The 17,186-nt window shown below is 42.1% G+C and overlaps 2 protein-coding genes across 2 annotated transcripts in view; both read right to left on the bottom strand.

The window, feature by feature from the left end:
• Positions 1-6,863, bottom strand: part of WDR88 (WD repeat domain 88) — a 35,073-nt gene extending 28,210 nt beyond the window's left edge. Inside the window, exon 1 of the mRNA XM_084905739.1 lies at positions 6,229-6,863. Within this exon, the coding sequence (XP_084761865.1) occupies positions 6,229-6,564 (336 nt within the window). The 5' untranslated portion in view covers positions 6,565-6,863. The remainder of the gene's footprint in view (positions 1-6,228) is intronic.
• A 671-nt stretch (positions 6,864-7,534) lies between these two features.
• Positions 7,535-17,186, bottom strand: part of GPATCH1 (G-patch domain containing 1) — a 60,413-nt gene continuing 50,761 nt past the window's right edge. The window contains exons 16-20 of the mRNA XM_084905702.1: positions 15,848-16,052; positions 14,269-14,376; positions 11,190-11,287; positions 9,529-9,674; positions 7,535-7,812 (exon numbers count right to left, since the gene is read on the bottom strand). Of these exons, the coding sequence (XP_084761828.1) occupies positions 7,782-7,812; positions 9,529-9,674; positions 11,190-11,287; positions 14,269-14,376; positions 15,848-16,052 (588 nt within the window). The 3' untranslated portion in view covers positions 7,535-7,781. The remainder of the gene's footprint in view (positions 7,813-9,528; positions 9,675-11,189; positions 11,288-14,268; positions 14,377-15,847; positions 16,053-17,186) is intronic.

Here is a 17,186-nt window from a genome sequence, read left to right as displayed (position 1 = left end):
CATCAACTGGAAAAGAAAAAAGAATCCAAAAATTTGAAGATAGTGTAAGGAGCCTCTGGAACAACCTCAAGCATAGCAACATCTGAATTATGGAGGTGCCAGAAGAAGAAAGAGATCAAGATACTGAAAACCTATTTAAAGAAATAATGACTGAAAACTTCCCCCATCTGGTGAAAGAAATAGACTTACAAGTCCAGGAAGTGCACAGATCCCCAAACAAAAGGAATTCAAAGAGGACCACACCAAGACACATCATAATTAAAATGCCAAGAGCAAAAGCCAAAGAGAGAATATTAAAAGCAGCAAGAGAAAAACAGTTAGTTACTTATAAGAGAGCACCCATACGCTTATCAGCTGATTTCTCAATAAAAACTACGCAGGCCAGATGGGACTGGTAAGAAATACTCAAAGTGATGAATAGCAAGAACCTACAACCAAGACCACTCTACCCAGCAAAGCTATCATTCAGAATTGAAGGGCAGATAAAGAGCTTCACAGATAAGAAAAAGCTAAAGGAGTTCATCAACACCAAGCCAGCATTATATGAAATGCTGAAAAGTATTCCTTAAGAAGAGGAAGAAGAAGAAAAAGATAAAGATAAAAGTTATGAACAACAAATACATATTAACAAGTGAATCTAAAAATCAAATGAATTAAAAATCTGATGAACAGAATAAACTGGTGAATATAATAGAATCAGGAGCATAGAAAGGGAATAACTGACAATCCTTGGGGGGAAAGGGGTGTGGGGGGTGCAGGAAGAGACTGGACAAAAATTGTACACCTATGGATGAGGACAGTTGCGGGGGCGGGGGGGGCGGTAAAGGCAGAGTGTGGAGTGGGAACTATGGGGGGGTAAAGGCAGAGTGTGGAGGGGGAAGCTATGGGGGGAAAAAAAGGAACAATTGTAATAATCTGAACAATAAAGATTTATTAAATTTCAAAAAAATTAAATACTTCAGTTTATATCTAACAATATATGTCGAAGATCTATATAAGGAAACAACAAAATTTGGATGAATAAAATCAAAGAAATAAATAAATGGATAGTCCATGTTCATGGATAGTAAAACTCAATATTGTCAAGATGTCAGTTTTTCCTAACCTGACCTATGGATTCAGTGGAATCCCAATCAAAATCTCACCAAGTTATTTTTGTGGATATTGACAGATTCTAAAATTTGTAGAGATGAAATATCCAGAACATCTATTGAAAGAGAAGAAATCTGACAGAATGACATAACCTGACCTCAAGATTTACTGTAAAGCAACAGAAATTAAGACACAATGGTATTGGTGGGAGAATAGACAAATAGGTCAATGGACAGACTAGAGGGCCCAGAAATAGACCCTATAAGGAAAATTAACTATTCTTGGACAAAGGAGAAATGTCAATATAATGGAGAAATAATAGTGTTTCAACAAATGGTGCTGGAACAACTTGGGCATCCACATGTAAAAATAGATAAATCTAGACATAGACCTTAAACCCTTCATAAAAATTAATTCAAAATGGATCACACACATAAATGTAAAATGAAAATTTATAAAGATCCTAGAGAATAACATAGGAGAAAGTCTGGACATTCTTGGTTGGGTATGGCAATGACTTTGTAGATATGACACCAAAGGGACTATTCTTGAAAAAACAACTGACAAGCCAGACTTAATAAAAATTTTAAACTTCTGCTCTGTGAAAGACCATGTCAAGAGAATGGAAAGACAAGCCATTAGACTGGGAGAAAATATTTGCAAAAGACACCTCTGTTAACTCAGAGTTATCCAAAATTGAATTGGCCCTTATATACTCATGTTTCTCATCTGTTGATTCAACCAACTATGTATCAAAAATATCAGGAAAAAAAGTGTCATCATTGCAGATGTGAACTACAGTATGTAGTTAGGTCTACAATGATGGTTGAGTCTGTACTAAGCATATAGACTTTTTTTTTTTCTTGTTATTATTCCTAAACAATACAGTGTAAGTATTTGTGTATCATTTATATTGTACTAGAAGCCTGGTGCATGAAATTCATGCATGGACGGGGATCCCCTCAGCCCAGCCTGCACCCTCTCAAATACAGGACCCCTGGGGGGATGTCTGCCAGTTTAGGCCCAATACTGGGGATCAGGCCTAATTTGTAGTCAGACATCCCTCTCACAATCCTGGGCCACTAGCTCCCAACCACTCACTTGCCTGCCTGCCTGGTCACTCCCTGCTGGCCTGGTCACCCCTAACTGCCCCCTCCTGCTGGCCTGGTCACCTCTTACTGCCCCCCACCTGCTGGCCTGGTTGATCCTAACTGCCCCCCCCCCCCCCCTCACTGACCTGGTTGCCCCCAACTGTCCTCCCCACTGGCCTGATTACCCCACGCAGCCTGCTTATTCAGTCGTTTGGTCATCCCTCACTAACCCCCTTGCTGGCCTGGTCGCCCCACACAGCCTACTTGTTCAGTCACTTGGTCATCCCTCACTAACCCCCCTGCTAGCCTGGTCGAAGGCAGCCATCTTGTGAGGATGTGATGGTCAATTTGCCTATTACCTCTTTATTATATAGGATAAGGCATTAGCGATGATTTAAAGTAGTCATGGCTTAGTGGTTGAGCATTAACCTATGAATCAGGAGGTCATGGTTCAATACCTGGTTAGGGCACATGCCTGGGTTGTGGGCTCTATCCCCAGTGTGGGACATGCAAGAGGCAACCAATCAAAGATTCTCTCACATCATTGATGTTTCTATCTCTCTCTCCCTCTCCCTTCCTCTCTGAAATCAATAAAGAAAAAAATTTTTTTTAAGTATATGAGATTACTTAGGTTATATGCAAACCCTACACCTTTTTACATAGGGACTTCAACATGGATTTCAGTATCTTGGGCATGAGGGAAGGGTCCTAGCACCAATTCCCCAAGGATACCAAAGCACAACTATATATAAAGAACTTTCAAAGCTCAACAATAAGAAAATAAACAACACAAGTAAAAAAACAGGCCAACGATCTTAATAGACACAATGTAAGATATACAGATAGCAAATAAGCAGGTGAAAAGATATTCCTGACATGTCATCAGGAATTTGAAAATTAAAACAACAATAATAATATTTGAATGGCCAAAATCCAGAACACTGACAGCACTGTTTGTTGACAAGGATGTGAAGCAATAGGAACTCTCATTCATTGCTGGTGGGGATGCAAAATGGTACAGATACCTTGGAAGACAGTTTGGCAGTTTCTTGCAAAACTAGACATGTTCTTCTTGTTGTTGTTCTGTTAATCCTCACCCAAGTATATTTTTCCACTGATTTTTAGAGAGAACGGTCAGGAAAGGGAGAGACAGAATTATCAACGTGACAGAGATACATTGATCGGTTGCCTCCTGCACACTTTAAATAGAATCGAACCTGGGACCCTTCAGTCCACAGGCAAACGTTCTATCCACTGAGCCAAACCGGCTAGGATAGCGGTCAGCAAACTTATTAATCAGCAGAGCCAAATATCAACAGTACAACGATTGAAATTTCTTTTGAGATCCAATTTTTTAAAGTTAAACCTCTTCTAATGCCACTTCTTTAATATAGACTGGCCCAGGCCGTGGTATTTTATGGAAGAGCCACACTCAAGGAGCCAAAGAGCCCCATGTGGCTCGCGGGCCGCAGTTTGTCGACCACAGGGCTAGGGCAAACTAAACATATTCTTAACATATAATTCAGCAATCACATGCCTTTGTTCAGAGTTTTATAGAACTTCCCAATTTCTGTCAATCTGATGGATTATAAAAACCTCAGGCCAAAAAAAATTATAAGCCACCTGAGTATGCATCCGCAAGAAACTGGTTAAACCCATCAGAAGACAGCTCGCCAAGATTACTTATTACTGTGTTCATCAAAAGGAACAAGGACGTTCTTTTTTTTTCTTTTTCTTTTTCTTTTTCTCTGTGTGTGTGTGTGTGTGTGTGTGTGTGTGTGTGTGCGCGCGCGCGCACGCACACACCTTAAATTCACTTTATTCCAAAATATATTCTATCTAATTTTAAATTTTCATGAAGTCTGTGTGAACTTAAAATACTCCTTAGGGTTGGTTTATAAGGTGGGGGAGGTTTCATAAATTAAACTTCAAGGAGGAAAACAGTAAACTGCCCCCCTCCCCCCGAACTGGGGTCCAGTACTGGGGCCTGTGATTTTGATCCCCTGGGAGCCAGGAGCAGCCACACTGGCAGAGAGAGAAAGTGGAAGGGCCTTGGGTCCAGATCCTACAAGAACTAGGGGTCTGTCAGCTTTGTTGTGGGTGAAACCTCGGAAAGCAGCTCAGCTCAGCTTCCACTGGCACTCAGGTGGCAGTCACACAGTATCCCAGGGCAGGGGCCTCCTGGCTGGCCAGGTGCTGGCACCAGGTCACCCAGCCGGGTGGGAATCAATCCAAGGAAGTTATTTCTTCACTGATGTGGAAAGATCCCTAAAATATACTCATTTGAAAATTTGTTTTAGCCTGGCCAGAGTGTCTCAGTTGACTGAGTGTCGTCCCATGCACTGAAAGATTGCCAGTCAGATTCCCGATCAGGGCACCTACCTGGATTGCTGGTTCAATCTGAATCAGGGCATGTGTGGAAGGCAAGTGATGGATGTTTCTCTCACATCAATGTTTCTCTCTCTCTCTCTCTCTCTCTCTCTCTCTCTCTCTCTCTCTCCCTCCCTCCCTCTTTTTCTCTCCCTCCCTCCCTCCTTCTTTCTCTCCCTCCCTTTCTCTCTAAGCATGCCCTTAGGTGAGGATTTAAAAAATAATTAAGGTGCAAAAGGGGTCTATAAAGTATGCCTCTATTTATGTATGTACTGGTAGATTCATAAACACCTCTGTAAGGATACAAAAGAAACTAAAAACATATGTTGCCCCTCTAGAGAGAAACAGAGAAGTTGGAGGGCACAGGTGCCAAAGAGACTTTTGTTGTTGTTTTTTTAAGCTTTTATACCTATTGAATTTGAATCTTCAGAATGTTCTGCTGAGACTATAAAATACAATCCCTGTGCTCTCCTTTAACTTTACTGTTAAAAAATCAGAATAAATAGCATAACTCAAAGCAGAGCAAAGCATTTTGCTTTCTCTTCAAACAACTTCCCCATGGAGACCCAGTGCAGGGTGGGGTTCAGCCAGTGACAGTCTGCTCTGAGGACACTGGGGAAGCCGAGATCTCAGTCTGACCCAGGCTTTCCCTCTGTGTGCGGGAGAGCCTTGACCTGCCCCTGCAATGAATGACTTGCCCCAGGCACAGGCTGGATTTCTGTCCAGTCTTTCACCGAGCTTCACCATCTCTTCCATGAGCGCACTTCCGTCTTTCTTCAGCCCAGGGAGATTTTCCTGTTTTCCTCCGGTGTTTCTCTCCTCCCCCATCTCCCCTCCCTCCCCTACACCTCTCACCTGCACATTGGCTCTTCCGGATCTCTGCTGTGTTGGATGCTTCTGTTTCAGCCCTCCCCTCCGACATTAAAGCCTTCATGGAGGATTTGGCTTGAAATCCTCTTTTTCTCCCCCCAGAATTGTCTATTCACAGATTATTTCCTCTTTCCAGCTACAGTCTTGTGTGCGTGTGTGTCAGTACAATATCTCTCCTACATCACTGAGAATACAAAGCAGTGCCCTGGCAAGAGTGGCTCAGCTGGTTGAGCACTGCCCCATGCAGCAGGGGGTCCCGGCTTGGATTCCCAGTCAGGGCAAATGGTTGTGGGCTCTGTTCCCAGCAGAAGGCAGCTGATTGATGGTTCTCTCTTATTGACGTTTCTTTCTCCCTCTCCCTTCCTCTTTCTAAATTCAGTAAATATATATAAATATTTTTTGAAGAATACAAAGTAATGTTGTTAGGTTTTTATGTTTTTATTTTATTATGGCTATTCTAAGTTTTCTGTTGCTGCTAGTGCTGCTTAATGGACAGGGAGGGCTCCTCCATGACTCAGGAACGTCACCATGGGGGTGTTTAGAGCCTCAGCCGGAGCCTGGAGTCTGGGCTGGATCAGGGTAGCCGCTTAAAAACACTGTCCCCACCACCCACCCCTTCCCAGGACAATCCTGTGTCCCAGCGACTCCCTGTGGAGCCGGCAGCCGCTCCTAAGCCTTTGTCCACTGGGTGGGCCTCAGGCAGGGGCTGGGCGCGGAGCTCCCGGGGGGGAAGTCTGTCCGGGAGGAGTCTGTCCGGTCGCTCTCCCGTGTGCCCTCCCCTCCACCCCCCCAGGGCAGCGCTAACCTTGGAGAGCGGCTCCTGGTCGCCCCAGAACGTCTTTTCAGGCATGGCCACGGCGCTCTTCTCGGGCGCTTTCTGCTCGGTGGTCAGGGGGTTGAGGCAGGGCAGGATGTGGCCCCGCCGGATGTCCGCGGCCAGCCTCTTGAAGACGACAATGGCCTTGACCAGGGTCCCCAGAGGCAGCCTTCTGCGTCCCGGGGCGCCGTCCGCGGGGGCCACGGGCGGCTGCTCCTGGGGCGCCCTCTTCCCACGCCTGTCCGGGTACATGGAGGAGTACGTCTTCCTGCCCATGACCCCGTATCGGAGGTACCAGGAAGGGTGCGGGGGCTGCGAGGCCATCCCGGAGCAGAGCTGCCAGCGGCCAGCCCGGCCTGGCTGCAAACGGCGGCCTCGCGTGCCCGCCCGCGCCCGGCACTCCGCCCCTCCCCGAGGCCCGGCAATCCCGCCGCTTCCTCTCCTGGGAGAACAGGGGCTTCGAATTCCCGACACAAAAGCACGCAGGACACGAGTGTGTCACCTGCGGCCCCGTCCTCTAGATCTTGCTTGTCTCCCTGGCTCCCTCTCCCAGGACCATCTGTGTGTCCTCTGCCTCTGGAGGGGCTCTCAGCCAACCCACTTTGTGCCAACGACAGGGAAATGGCCATAAGTTAGCGAACAGGCTCTGGATGGATGGAGATGCAGTAACAGGGGCAGGTACACACCATATGTAGAGCAGGAGGGAGATACCTGTCACAGGCCCTTGAAAATAACAGAACACAAGGTCAGTGCCACTCGGGCAGTAGTCCTACGGTTAGAAAAAGGCCGGGTGCATATTACAAAACACCCAGAGTTGTCATCTCTGGGTGGGTAGAAGTGCCTTTCTTTCCTTTTTCCTTTAAAAATGGTTCTGGTTTTCCTATGGTATTATTTTTATAATATTAGGAAACACTGTAATGCACTTTTATCAAAGGTCTCAGTGCAGAGGAGGCCGCCTCAGAGCAGGGCCGGAGGGTGGGCGCGTGCTCGCTGGCTCTTGGTCTTGGTGCCTCGGACACATTGGGGACTTCAGCCCTGAGAGGCTGAGGGCGCTGCCAGGAGCTGGCACTGCTCCTCCCACTGGGTTCCTGGCTGCCACTGACCACCCGGGGGAGAGGCCGGACACAGGGAAACACTGCAGGACGGGAAAGGGCCGGCCACCTCCCTCCCCCCGGGCCCTTCGATAGTCCACCTGTCCTAGTCTGGACTTGGCTTTCTTCATAACAAAACGAGAGAACAGTCTTTACTTTTCATTCTTTTTTAGTTTCAAGAAGTAAAAAAAAAAATCCAGGAGGAAATAGAAAAATCCATTTTAATTAAACTGTACCATCTGAATTTTTTCCTGATACTAACTGAAGTTAAAAATATAAACCAATTTCTCTGACCTTCCAAGGCAGCCTTTGAAATGTCAAGATTTTAAAAATTATTTTACAGCATGAATTTACATATAAATACAATCTGTACAATGTATTAACTGAGCAATCAATGGACTTCCATCATGGAGGAGATCTAGTTTCAGAACAGGCCAGGGCAGAGTTCAGCTACTGCCTCTGCAAAGGAAGATGTTTTAACCTGGAAACAGAAGTAAAAGAGAGAAAGGAAGTTAGATATGAACTGAAAGACCAATTTTATTAATGCTTCACTATGCTATGACACTGGGATGCAGGGGTTCTTTTTCATCACTGCTAATTTACTCACCCTGACTAATAATACTGGCTATACATTTGGAAAAAGTTAGATGGTTACACTATTCTGTATGAAATAAAAAATGAGCTGGGACCGGTTTGGCTCAGTGGATAGAGTGTCGGCCTGCGGACTGAAAGGTCCCGGGTTCGATTACGGTCAAGGGCATGTACCTTGGTTGCGGGCACATCCCCAGTCGGGGGTGTGCAAGAGGCAGCTGATAGATGATTCTCTCTCATCGATGTTTCTAACTCTCTATCCCTCTCTCTCCTGCTCTGTAAAAAATCAATAAAATATATATATTTTTTTTAAAATGAAAACTACAAAAGCCTGAAAACAGTTTACATATATATAAAATCGAGTTAGGGAAGGCCTTTAAAAGACAAAAATGAAAAACATACCAAAAAAATTGGTTAAATGAGTGCATCAAAAATTAAAGCTTCTGTACAACAAAGGCAGTTAAAATTATATGACAGGTAATACACTTAAACACAAAGGATTAATATCCAAAATTATTATTTTTTAATTACTAAAAACCAGTAAAGCAATCTCACAGGAAACAGAACACTATGCAGGTACATGAGCAAGCTATTCACAAAAGAGCACATGGCAAAGGCTGAGACACAGAGGAAAGGATGTCAACCTCGTTAGTAATCCAGGAAAAGAAAATTAAAATGAGATGCCATTCTTTACTCATCATACTGGCAAACATTTCTGTACCATTTACATTTGATGTAATAACAAGGTACTTTTATAATCATCGGACAGTATTTGTTCATTCTAAATGTTCACACTCCATGTTACATAAAATTATATTATTTATATTAAAAATGCAGCCCTAGCCGAAACCGCTTTGGCTCAATGGATAGAGCGTCGGCTTGGGGACTGAAGGGTCCCGGGTTCGATTCTGGTCAAGGGCATGTACCTTGGTTGCAGGCATATCCCCAGTAGGGGGTGTGCAAGAGGCAGCTGATCGATGACTCTCTCTCATCGATGTTTCTAACTCTCTATCTTTCTCCCTTCCTCTCTGTACAAAATCAATAAAATATATTAAAAAAAAAAAAAAATGCAGCCCTAGCTGGTTTGACTCAGTGGATAGAGCATCAGCCTGTGGACTGAGGGTCCCAGGTTTGATTTCAGTCAAGGGCACATGCCATGTTGTTGGCTGGACCCCCAGTGGGGCAACCTATTAATGATTCTCTTTCATCATTGATGTTCCTATCTCTCTCTCCCTCTCCCTTTCTCTCTGAAATCAATAAAAATATATATTTTTTTTTAAAAAAAAAACAAAACATAATAAAATGCATATGTACACATTACCAGTGTATAGTTAAGCAAAAAAGTTACAAGTTACAAGTGAAACTCACAGAAAAAGTTACTGTGGAAAGAGAAGTTTGGGGAGTTGGTCAAGGGACACTTTAAGTTTTATTTGTAAAGTATAAATTTTCACATTCACATATTACACATGTAATTAAAAGTTAACTTTTTAACAAGCCTATTTAATATGCAAGTTTATCATTTCTGACGTTTGCCTCTAAGCAAATACACCAAGATTTTAAGGGGCCTTTGAAAGGTTCATAAAAACCACTGTCTTCCGTTGCCTACCGTCTTAGCAGTTCCTGGGGTGACATGTCTGCGGTATCCTCTTCACTCTGGCTGTCACTGCTGTCAGCACTCTCAGAACTACTATTTTTCTCTGACTTTTTGTTCTTTTGCTTGCCTTTGTGTTTGTGCTTCCGATGTTTCTTTTTCTTAAAAAAAAAAAAAAAAAAAAAGATGCTGGAATACACAAGCACACACACTAACACAGGTGTTTCCCTTCCTAATTCAGTAGAATGACATGCTAATGAGGCATTGATTGCTGGAGTCATTCAAAAACAATAGCAAGTCCTAACTGGTTTGGTCCAGTAGGTGGTATGCAGGAGGCAGCGATCAATGTTTCTCTCTCATTGATGTTTCTAACTCTCTATCCCTCTCCCTTCCTCTCTGTAAAAAAATCAATAAAATATATTTTAAAAATAAAATGTATATTTTTTAAAAAATAGCAAAACCTCATTTGGGATGAACGTTAGCCTAGTGTGAAACAGGCCAGGAACACAACAGCTCTGCATACTGTCCACAGTGCCACATTCACAGAGCCGATCCTCTAGCAATAGGCTCAGCAGAACCAAGCAGACGAAGGCAGGATACTGCCTTGGCACTTAGCGCCCTCTTATCCATAAACCTGACTGGCCCATTTTGTTAGGCGTGCGTGATAAACTACACATCAGGATGGCGAACACTGGAAATGCACAAAGAAGAAACTGGTAGAAAGTCAGAGAACAATAGATCCACTGGTAAGAAACCAATGAATTTGATTTTGGTTTTTGAACCTACCTTTTAGCACCAACTTTTTCCTTTCGCTACAAGTGAACTTTCCTCATCTTCTATGCTCAGGAACCATTTTTTTTTAATAATCAATCAGGGAGATGTTTCTAATAAATTCTATTACTGCCCAGACCACTTTGGGGACCCAACACTAATATTAATTGAATTAAAAGCCTATCTCACCCTGGCTGCTTGCTCAATAGTTAGAGCAACAACCTGCACACAGTAGGATCACAGGCTCAATTCCTGGCCAAGGACACATACCTGGGTTGCAGGTTTGATCCCCAGACCCAGTCATGTGGGAGGCAATCAACCGATGTGTCTTTCTCACATTGATGTTTCTCTCTTTCTCTCTCTCTCTCTCCCTTCCTCTCTGAAATCAATAAAAATATTTTTTATATAAAAATATATTTAAAAAAAAGACATGGACAATGAGATAAGGGATGTCAACAGTGAACACATACATTAAACATTCAGGTTTTCTTTATTTCAAATATTAAACTACGGACCAACATCTCTATGTAATGAGAAATGTACACAATAACACCTTCATTTAATACTGAATGAATGATCAAATAAATTTTTTGTTATTTAATACTCAACCATTACTCTAAGATACTTAAACATCCTTTTTCCTAATTTTTAATGATCACAAATATAAACTTTTTAAAGTACAACTGAACAAATTAAAATATTCTATTGAAAGAAAAACGAAGTTTCTGAAAATTGAAGGTTTACAAAGAATGTCTAGTCCATACTTCTGTCAAGGTGTTGAAAAACCCATGTGCCCCCATCTTGGCCACAAGACACTGCAGCGGACCTCCTGAGGGCTGGTCTGAATGGCAGAGGCAGGAGGGACAAACCCCACACTGAGCCCCGGACACCCAGCAGCCACTCACCTTCTCTTTCTTCCGTCTGTGCTCTTTCTTGGTCTTGTGTTTTTCTTTGTTCTTTTTATGTTTCTCTTTTTGAGGAGCCTCAAGTTTCTGGCGAGCATCTGAAACACAAATGCAATAAACACATGAAGGACTGGGGGAAATAAAGCTTGAGTTAAAACTATGCCTTAGATGGGATGACTAACATTCAAGCAGAACTCCTGCCCTGCCTCACTGATATACAAACAGATTAGCATATCCCGGGTTAGCTCTATTTAGGGAGTTCCAAAAACATGCATACACACACTTTGAATAATTATAAAGGCAGCATTTATTAAAATACATTTCATTTTCAAAATTGAGCTAGCAGCTGTTAGAGTGTGTATACATTTTGGGGGGATGTATCTTCACCCTACATTTAAAAACTGCCAGAAACATCAACATAAGACCTGTGTGATCCAATAAGCATCTTGCCAGATGAAGATAAAGTCAAACTAGAATACCCATAAGCCTTTGTAATTTAAAATCCTAGAGTAAGCTCAGAGTCTGAATCTCAGCTGTGTCACCAGCTGTGATCGATCTTGAGCATCTTGCTTAAGCTCTCCAAGTCTCAGTGTCCCCTTCCATAAAACAGGAATAAGAAGAATCCCTATCTCCTTAGGGACACAGAGAGGATTAGATGGGACTTCAAACACGAATCCCATAGCCTGGGATCCGGGATATAAGCTCCTCTCACATCACCCTCCTTCACAAAAGCACATCCAACAAGCATTTGAAACACTAGCATCAGAGCAACACAATAAATGTGTAATCATTAAAATTACAAGTTGCAGGCACCTAAATTCTCCACTTCCAAATTCTGATTGAAATGTTTTCATAGGTCATTAATTTCCTGGTACCCTGCAAAAATCCATAATAGCAGAAGCAGTTTAAATGATTAAATCATCTTTTTCCACCTAAAGAAAGTTCCATGTGTTTCAGATATGGATATTTTCCAAACCCAGTTAACAGGTGTCTACAATTTTCTATTCCTAAAGTTTGGTCAGATTTTTCAAAAACTGACCTCCCCAACCTTATTTTTTTTAATTAAAAATTATTTTTATTGACATTACAGATACTCCCCCTGCCCTTCCCCCCTTTGCCCCATCCACTCAGCCCCTCCCCACTCCCTAGACCTTTACCACTCTATTGTCTGTGTCCATGGGCATATAAGGGCATGAGTTCTTTGGTTTATCTGTTCTCATTCCTGGCCACCATGCCTCCACACCTTGGGACTTATTTTGTTGGTCGATTTATTTTATTCATAAGATTTCACATATTAAGAGATCATGTAAAGTTTTCTTTCTCTGACCGGCCTGTTTTGCTTAGCATAATACTCTCCAGCCCAGCCAGTATGGTTCAGTGGTTAAGAACCAACCCATGAACCAGGAGGTCACAGTTCAATTCCCCGTCAGGGCACATGCCGGGGTTGCAGGCTCAGTCTCCAGGTGGGGTGTGCATGAGGCAGCCAATCAGTGATTCTCTCTCATCATTGATGTTGCCATCTCTCTCTCCCTCTCTCTTCCTCTCGCTGAAATCAATAAAAACATTAAAAAAAAAAAAAAAAAAAAAAAAACTCTCCAGGTTCATACATGCTATTTCAAAGGATAAGAGATCCTTCTTTTTTACAGCTGCATAGATTCCATGTGCACATGTACCACAGTTTTTTAATTCTTCATCTACTGATGGGCATTTGGGCTGTTTCCAAAATGTAGCTATTGTAAATAATGCTGCTATGAACACAGGGGTGCATAAATCCTTTCTGATTGATGTTTAGGGGTTTTAGGATAAATTCCCAGAAGTGGGATTACTGGGTCAAATGGCAGTTCCATTTTTAATTTTTTGAGGAAACTCCATATTGTTTTTCAAGTGGCTACACCATCTGCATTCTCACTAGCAGCATACTAGGGTTCCTTTTTCTCTACATCCATTTCAGCATTTATTGTTTGTGAGGTAATATGTCATTGTTGTTGTTTTTCTTAAATATATTTTTATTGATTTCAGAGAGGAAGGGAGAGGAAGAGATAGAAACATCAATGAGAGAGACACACACTGACTGGCTACCTCCTTCATGCCTCCTACTGGGGATCAAGCCTGAAACCCAGGCATGTGACTTGACCGTGAGTGGAATCCAGGACCTCTTGGTCCATAGGGCTATCTATGCTCAATCCACTGCTCAGTCCGCTGAGACACACCAGTCCAGCTCACTGTGGTTTTAATAACCTTCTTTTTAAATGCTATTTTTTAAAAAACCATTTTCCCTCAATAACCCATAGACCAAATTAAGTTATTAACTATTTTAAGGATATCAAGGATGATCTGAGAAATGGGCATAAATAACTTAGTTTTTAACAGCTAACACTTTAAGCTAAAGATGTAAATAATACATTCACTGCAACTTTCAAAACTTCACTTTTTACTTCTCTCTGCTTCTTATTGTCTCTTTGAGGGCTGGATTAATTAACTAAAACAATATTTATATGTGAGCGCTACAGGAAACTAGAGTAGATAAAAACCATTTATTATTCATGTACCTGGGGCACGTTTTCAGAGGTTTTTTAACCCAGTCTTCAGAGAAATGATAAACCAGTCTAACCATTTAAACACAAGAGTCAATTTACGATGGCCCTGAACAGAGGGCGTTAACAGCTGCTGGAGGAGGAAGATGGGCTGTATTTACTTCTGAAATAATTAATTTTACTTTATTTGCTACATTTGCCAAAGTATAAAAAAGTCTAAGAATACCCTACTTCCTGCAATTTCCTTCTCATCTTTGTGTCCTAGATTTTTACTTTTTTATTTCTATAAATGACAATATTTGAAATATCTGAAAGTTAGAAAAGAAAAGCTGAAAGGACTCTGAGGCAGTAAAGCAACAACTGTCACTAAGGTACCAGGTGGAGTAATGGGTTTCAAATGTGGCTGAGAACAGATAAACCAGCCACAAACATGTATATTTGTTTGGCCTCGTGCTGGATTTGCTGGGTGGATATAACACAGTTAGAGTTGTCACATGTCAGGGGACACTCCGGTGCCAGTGCAAACAGATGAGCCACGGACTTACTGGGGCAGAAGACAGGAGGCAGCCGAGGGCCGAACTCTTCTCTTTCGTCTATCTGCGTCTTCTGTATCACGAAGGAAGGTGCGGGATCCTGGGGGGCCGGCTCATTAGCTGAAAAACACCAGGTATTAACTTTATATATCTGCCAAATGTATATGAGTCTTTAACTAATGTCTGTTGCCACCAGATAACATGTGCCTTCCTTCACCACTTGGCTTAACTAGCTCACACCAGGTGCTGAGGACACAGGTGTGGTGAACCATGGACCTGACCTCCCACCCCATGGGCTCTAGAGCTGGGAAGTCAGTCACACAAGGGCACAGGCAACCAAGTGCACCAGTGTCTGTAACACAGGGTGTGCGCGGCATCCTGATCACCTGCTGCAAACGGAAGGGTTGAAAGGTGTCCTCGAAGAAGGGACATCTGAGAAAAATACAATTTACAAACAGGGGTATAAGACTATAACCCGACTCAGAAAGTTTAATTTCACTCAAAATGAATTATCAAAGAGGAGAAAAACTGAATATAAACAAATTATCATGTTCACATAAATAATCTCATTTTTTTTAAAACAGATGACTATGTTTTCAAATAGGAGAGATAAGAATAGAAAAAGTCTAGAAACATAAGCATCAAAAGTGTTCAGGATGGTGATCTCTGGGAATTTAAGCTTTCTATATATTTATACTTTTAAATTCAAATATATATGACTTTGTAATAAAAACGTGAGTTTTTTCTATAGAAATAAAATAGAGGGTGACATTTGCAATCACCTAAGAATAATTTTTTTATACTGCTATGTAATTTTTTGGTTAAAGGTCCTCAAAAATTACACCCACATCCACCACAGACTATCAGGGCAGAAAACAAGCTCAGTTGGAACATTATCACCATACACAAAACATTGCAGGTTCAATCCCCGGTCAGGGCAGGGCACATACAAAAATCAACCAATGAATGCATTAATAAATGGAACAATAGCCGAAACCGGTTTGGCTCAGTGGATAGAGCATCGGCCTGCAGACTGAAAGGTCCCGGGCTCGATTCCGGTCAAGGGCATGTACCTTGGTTGCGGGCACATCCCCAGTGGAGGGTGTGCAGGAGGCAGCTGATCGATGATTCTCTCTCATCGATGTTTCTAACTCTCTGTCCCTCTTTCTTCCTCTCTGTAAAAAATCAATAAAATATATTTTAAAATATATATATAATAAAAAATAAAAAAATAAAAATGGAACAATAAATCAATGTTTCTCTCTCTCCGCCCCTTCCTTTCTCTCTAAAATACATACATATATACATACAGCTAATTTTAAACAAGATATTTACTATTCTTAAATCTTTTCAACTAGGATAAGTAGAAAAATCAACATTATCAAACACAGCTATCCTAAAAATATACCAGAGGTTCATACCATACAAATAAAACAGAACACGGGTCTACTCCAGTTAAAAATGTAAAAGATTAAAACACCATGGATTGCTATGGTCCTGGTTTAAAATTACACACTAAGCAAAGCAGCAGCTTCTCTAGAGACATCCCTGTTTTCTCCTTTAGATCCCGAAGTCTGAAATACTCACGTACTGTGAGCCACAGACGGCAGTTCCTCCCGGGGACTTGTGAAGTCAGCCTGCCCAGCACCCTCCTGATCATCCTCGCTGTCGCCCTGCTCCTCCTCGGAGGACGAGGACTTTTCTTCAGAGGAGCTGGCGAAGATGGCCTTGAATAAGTCCATGGATGGGCGGCTATCTCCTCCTTCAGCCTGTGAATCCACATCTTTGTTTACCGGCTGTGTTAACAGTGAAATACAAGTCAGGAATGAAGAAGGAAGAGTGAAAGGAGCCAAATGTTCTAGAACACACACACACACACAAGCACACACACACACACGAACACACACACACACACACGAACACACACACCATTGTTTATGTTCGTGTACATGGGTCTCCACACTCACATTCTGCAGGACTAAACAATTATCACCACAATATTTATTTTTGTGGTGTTTCTGACTCAACAGCTGCAGGATGTGCTGAATGGTAGAAGCAGCTGAAAACTCTCATGGGAAAAAAAAAAAATTCTCATGGAGACAATTTGATGATTGATGATGAGAAACAGTGTATGTATATTTCAACATTTCTAAATACTTACTTAAAATAATTAAGTAAAATTAATAAGAAATGAAAAAGGTATGTATTAATTAGAAAGGGGAAAGACGAACTTTACAGTGAAAAACCCTGGAAGGCACCACATTACTCAAGTGAACATCACCAGTGATGGGACAAATCGCTGCCTGCTCCACATGACAGGATCAATGAGAGCACGCCAGCGTCCGACCCTGCTGAGGAATTCCTGCCAAAGATGCAGAACCTGAATGTAGTTCCGAGGGAGCATCAGACAAGCCCAAAGAGAGGAACATTCTTCAAAATACTGCCTGTATGCCCTAGCTGGTTTGGCTCAGTGGTAGAGCGTCAGCCTGTGGACTAAAGAGTCCCAGGTTCAATTCAGGTCAATGGCATGTACCCTGGTTGCGGGCACATCCCCAGTAGGGGTTGTGAAGGCAGCTGATCGATGTTTCTCTCTCATCGATGTTTCTGGCTCTCTATCTCTCTCCCTTCCTCTCTGTAAAAAATCAATAAAAAATATTTTTAAAAAATATTGCCTGTAATCTTCAAAAGTAGCAAGATCATAAAACTCAAGGATAAATTGATGAACTGCTGCAGATTGAAGGAGATTAAGGAGACATGACTAAGTGATGCTGAATGAACCCTTTTCACTATAATAAAGGACGTTATTGGGACAAATGGTAGACTTTGAGTGAGCCTGAGAATTAGAGAATAGTTACATATGAATATTAATTTCCTGATTTTGATGGACGTACTCTGATTACATAGGAGAAAGTGCTTCTTTGAAGGACACA

This window comes from Pipistrellus hanaki (assembly GCF_964339955.1).
Source record: "Pipistrellus hanaki genome assembly, chromosome: 15".
In the NCBI taxonomy this organism is placed as follows: Eukaryota; Metazoa; Chordata; class Mammalia; order Chiroptera; family Vespertilionidae; genus Pipistrellus; species Pipistrellus hanaki.
This window is presented reverse-complemented; position numbering and strand designations above follow the sequence as displayed.